Raw genomic sequence first — 5923 nt, 5'->3', positions numbered from 1 at the left:
ATTCAAATAAACAATGTGTACGGTTCTGATTTCTTATGTTTTTTATGCTACAAATACGTTGCGATTTCCTCTATAATTTTGTATTTATCAAAAAGCGATTTGTTCAATAATTTTTTTTCTATTGAGTGAGCCTGTAACATTACAATGATTGGAAATTTTTTAGTAAAGATTTCCATTTTTATCTAATTAACTACATTAATCATTTTCACACGCGTCTTGGCAAAAAGAAAATGAGTTTTCTCAGGAAGATCAGAATAAAATTATGGTTTTGCCTGCTTTTAGGGCATTTTCTCAATAAATCGCGTACGATCGAGTGTTGAAAGGTTTCCAACTTATGTTCATAAATAAAAATCCTAACGAAAAATTAATACAAATATTTAAAAAATAATATTAAACATTCAAGTATTTTCTAGAGCACTTCTCAAATGCTCTAATCATCTGAACAATAAATTAGTAGCGATAAAATTCCCTGACATCTAATTGTACTCTATTTATTGCTCTTATCAATGGTGTTCTTATCGCGTGATAATGTGATGAGATTCTTTATTTACAAGAGACTGTTTCGTAGCCCTAATCGCAACTCACAGAAAAAACTCACGTGAATAAATCATATTTATACACGGTATATTTTTTTTTTCAAGAAAATCAGTGATCAGATTCATGTTGCATCACAAAGTTATGCTGAACCTTTCCATCAGTTACTTTTAAAAAGGAAAAAATCACAGAAAATTGATGAAAATGTTATCTAGACCATCCAGAATTTAGACCAAAGTATACTTTTAAAAATCCTTGTAAAACGTATGATATAAATCTTAGGTCGTAACCTAAATCAATCCACAGGCATAGGACTTATTAGAATGTTTTAAAAAATTGTTTAGTCTAGAAAGATACAGGTCAAACATTTGAGTGTATATCACTGATTAGCTATATAGTATTTTGACTTCTATGATATTATTTCAACTATTTAAACATCATTTGTGAGATTTTTAGGCAGAGATTATCTTGCAAAACAACAAACACATGGAGATTTATTCAAGAAAATGAGAAGTAGAGGAGGGTGGGGCAGTTTCACGCATCTAAATTTTTTTCAGAATCTATTTTTAAACAAATGTAAACCATATTCAAAATAACTATGTTCAGTTAGTTTCTCATGAATATTGACTATCTGAAAAAACAGAATACTTGCTAATTTTTTTTTCATTTAAAAAATGTTTATTTTCGAGAGCTTATGCATGCGAGAAACAACCCCACTCGCTCCTACCCTTTTTTCACATATCTTTTCCTCTCAAAGTCCCACTAGTCACTCGTTTTATAACGAAATGATAGAATTTTCGATCTGAACAATCCTGCTCAACCTAGTGGAACCACATTCAAACAACTTAAACTGCATTTGAAAAGAAAAGGAATGAAAGCACCTCTCATATTTCCGAAATAAAAAAATTGAAACTCTTTTCGCTCCTAAAACTCACATTTTTATGTTTTTCAATTTTCTAAATTAAAATTTACAAAATATAGAACAACATACCTTTCAATACGAAATAAATTTATATTAGTCAGATTACTTTAAATCAGTATTTTTCTAGAATTCGTAAATGAATTTTTTTCCACAAAAATTTCTTCCTACTTTTTCTCTGATCTGTCGCACAAAACTGGGGACACTAACTAAACGAAGAGTCAAAATTTATTCAAAACTTCAAAAGATGTTAGTAAGACTATTACCGAGGACACTATAGCAATTTTAAATAAATAAAAAAACTTTGTAATCGCAGTAAATGTGATTTTTGTGATGATACCCTGCAGTCACTCCATAAACGTTAGAGGGTTAAAGAACTTTAAAAGGAACTCATCTACTACAATAAATAAATAGAGGCTATGGTCCCTATAAGGGAAAATGGGGCTTCATCAAACACTGCGATTTTTTAATTAGATATTATACTTTAGAGTTCAGAGTTCGAACCCTAAATAAAAAATAAGAAATACTTTATGAAAAAAAATTGCAAATGATCAAGAAAGAACTGTTAATAAGGTAGAGTTCACTTATACGGATTTCAGACCTAAGGTTTATGCCCTAGACATGCTTACGACTAAGTCCAGAGACGACTAAGCTCGTTCATAGCCAAGTCAGTCCCTGACACACTACGAACGAGGCTTAGCATTCACTGGTATCCACAAAACATAGAATTTGTGGGTTTTTATTCAGATATTTTTATTGTAATGTACCTGTACACTATTTAAAATGAAACTATTTGCAAAGTTATATCTCAGTTCGCGTACAATAATTATTATTGTTAATTGTAATTATTTGTGAGGTGGAAGCTATCTCGCGACTTAAGCCAATTTCCGTAATTCTAGTGAAGAATGCCCTAGACACACTTACGACTTAAGCCAAGAGACGGCTTTTAGTGGAAAATGATGGAAATGTAGTTTAACCATTATTTCTAATATAATTACGCTAAGCCGTCTCTCGGCTAATCCTCAGGTTTGTCAAGGCTCTAAGTCTTGTTGTTATGCGTGAACTGTGAAGTAAATTTACGAGTAATTTCATTTTCAAAGGAGATTAGCACATTTAAGTAGAAATATCTGCATAAAAACCCCCAAAAGTTATGTTTTGTGAGTGCCAAAAAATGTTAAGCCTCGTTTGTAGTGTGCCAGCAACTGATTTGGCTATGAACGAGCTTAGTTGTTTTTGGACTTTAGTCGCAAGTGTGTCTAGGGCTAGCCATAAGGCTTAACTTCTCTAATTTCTTATCAGTTCAAAATTTTGACTTAGAAATGGATTATTAAGAAGAATTAATCTATTTGAATTTGAAAAACAAATTAAATTGGTTACTATTTAGGATTTTGAGACTTTCTCTGGGTTCCTTAAGTCGACCGGTGGCAATATTTATTCAATTTATTTATTTTTGCAATAATATTTAGCGAATGGTTTAACATCTTTGGGTCAATTACTTAATAAATAATACGAATCAGTTGGAAATTTGTAAAAATTCACCATTAAAGACTGAAAAATAATGAAAATGTGAAGCATGAAAGTAATTTCTAAAATAAAAATTCGCAATTTTCCAGTAAATTATGGCATGCTTCTTGATATCCTTGACTTTATTCTTAAGGAATTAATTCAATTATTACCCTTAAGATTACTAGAAAATTTAAATTTTTAGTCTAATCGGGAGTCACGGACTTTATCTGTGTTACTATGTTATTGTGTATCAAAGTTAAATATTAATTTTGAGTCTTAAAATTGAAGGTATTTCAAATATGATGTTCCTGAATTCGACCAGTCGACGAATCATAGTAAGTAAAGTCTTTTTCACTGAAATATTGTTTTATTTTTCAACAATTCTTAAAAGTGTGTTTTCCTGTTTTATTTTAATGAATTCGTAATTTCAAGTGTTATCCGTAAAGTGTACAAATAGCCTAAGTTAAATTAATTACTTTATAGTTTTGTGGGTTATTTAATTTTAAGAAAAAGTGGGTGGTCGAGTAGAGGAACCCTAGACGGTCGAGTAGATGCACTCTGATATCAAAGTGGTCGAATAGAGGAACACACTTCGCATTTTTGAAACATTTTAATTTTTTTAATTTTAAATTATTATTATGGCTAAATAAAGTTCAGAATTAGATAGATAAAGATCTATTCTATAGTTTTAGGTAAAAACCCTATGAAAATTTTTTCATAAGTTTTTCACAAAATCTATCCTTAAGTGGTCGACATAGGGTACTTTACCTTATACTTTTTGAGTCAGATAATTTTTTGCACAGAATTATGGGACAGTAGTCTAACCTACCCCATGCCTCAAAATTATTACCTGTATTTCATTTAATCGTTGCGAATTGAAAGACTCAGTTTTACTTTACATAAAAATTTATTCGTATAAAAGGACACTTACAAATATCCTGGGCATTTCTCTCGGGCCTGTGCAAGGTAGTACAATGTTCATCGATCAACTTCAACAAAATAACTTTCAATTCGGATATGTGAACCATTTCGTACAATTCAAAATAACTTTTCATCTCAAAAAATTGCTATATTTCTTCTGGACAAATTTGTTTGTTGGCTGTTCCTGTAATCTTGCTCTTTCAATAAATTTACCATGACAATTTCAAAATTGATCGATGAATATTTCATAACACATGGTCACACTGGTTCGAGAAAATTTCAAAAAAAAATATCATAAAATTATTCTTAAAATGATATAAAAGTATGCCTTGTATTTTTTTCTCCTATTTATAAAGAACTGTCACTAATGCATAATAATATAATCCTTAAACGTAATTATATTTATTGATAAATTGCTTTCTTATCATCAATTTATTTTGCTCGCTAGTTTTCTTCTCATGAGTTGCTTCTTCACTATCTCTCGACATTCATCTTCACTAAAAAAAATCTTTATTACAATAATAATGATATTTTAAATGATTTTTTTCTTGTTTTTAATGTAACCAAACCTTTTATGGCAATGTTTCATCTCAATTGTCTTTATAGATTTTTCTTTCAATATGACGATTTATTTCATATCAAAATTGGAATAATGTTCTATGCATCCTTTCGTCCAGATGTTCAAGTGACTGAAAACGATCTTACGCACTATCTATCGTCTTCTTATATGGAAGACCTCTATTCTGCCTTAAATAAATTACTTCTTGTGCTTGTTAGTTGATGTGCTGAAGAATCACTGGATGTTATATTAGCAAAGAACATATCACTTTCAGTCAATCAAACAACTGGACACTGGCCATTTCTCTAAAGATATCTACCATAACTAAAAAAAAATGTGTTCAATTCTATTGCGTTTGCTAAGTTTGTTACGTTACGAGTAATTTGATGGTGTTAGTCTATTTCTTTGCTGTTTTAATTAATTGGTAGGTTTTGAGGTCCCAATAATTATCGTTTAGTACGTTTTCTTTTTAAACATTAAATTATAAAAATCTAGTTTGTGCGCATGTATTGCTTGTGCTCTTCAGCATTTTATTTTCTATTCTATGTTTTTTTTTTTGTTTTCGCAAAAAAAATTCTTCGTTTTTATTGATTTGTTTTCTAAGATAAGTTTATGACAAAATGTTTGACAAAACTTGCTGCAAGTTTGTTTAAAATTTGTATCTGAGACAAATGGTCACGTTGCAGTTTTTTTTAAAATTACATGTCTATGTCAAAAAATTAGATAAATCTCAAGATTTATCGAACTTTCAATCTCAAATTAGTTTTTTTTCGAAAATTCTCATAATTTCCACATAAAGTCATTCAGTCGACAAGACATCGGCCATTTTCGCGTTTTTTTTTTTAATTTAATAAAATTACAATAACTTTTTTCTCAAAATCAACGTTTTTTTTTTTTGATTAAATAAATGGGAGACTAGAAGTGAAATTGGGCGCAAAAAGTTGTCTCAATTTGATTGATTTTTCTGCATGTATTCTTTCTTTCATCTGTTGAGTTCCATTATACTTTCTCGTCCACTTTTTTTTTTCCTTTTATTTAGGGTCGACCACATTTAAAATTTTATTTTGCCTAATTATCCAAAAATGCTATAACGAAAAAAAAATTGTAGAAAAATTTCTAAGTGTCGACACTGATATTCAACTTGAATGAATCTCGTTTGTTTTTTTTTTCTCTAGAAAATGCAATATTATTAAGAGTACGTATCGTTGAATTCTTAAATTATTTACTCATTTTTTTATATCTTTTAAATTAATTAATTATTTAAAAAAAAAGTTTGGCACCCTTCGTGATATTAGAAAGAATTTTTATCTTCAGCATTATCCATGATGATTCAATCTCTGGTTAAGAAACCATAATAGTTCGTTCACTGGTCACTTCTGGAAGTTCATCTCTTTCTCGAGGCTGCCACTGCAATCATTTGTCGAAGAAGAGGTTCTGGTGAACATTTCTTAGGATCACATTTCATTTGTCCGTCGCCTCCGCAT

The 5923-nt window shown here is 29.8% G+C and overlaps 1 protein-coding gene across 1 annotated transcript in view; it reads right to left on the bottom strand.

Moving 5' to 3' along the window:
- Positions 1-3847: 3847 nt before the first annotated feature.
- LOC129805528 (titin) overlaps positions 3848-5923 on the bottom strand; it is a 55903-nt gene continuing 53827 nt past the window's right edge. The window contains exon 7 of the mRNA XM_055853495.1: positions 3848-5923. Within this exon, the coding sequence (XP_055709470.1) occupies positions 5824-5923 (100 nt within the window). The 3' untranslated portion in view covers positions 3848-5823.

The sequence above is a fragment of the Phlebotomus papatasi genome, chromosome 3 (genome assembly GCF_024763615.1).
Source record: "Phlebotomus papatasi isolate M1 chromosome 3, Ppap_2.1, whole genome shotgun sequence".
Classification (NCBI taxonomy): domain Eukaryota; kingdom Metazoa; phylum Arthropoda; class Insecta; order Diptera; family Psychodidae; genus Phlebotomus; species Phlebotomus papatasi.
The sequence above is the reverse complement of the archived record's forward strand: the minus strand, read 5'-3'. Positions and strand labels throughout refer to the sequence as shown.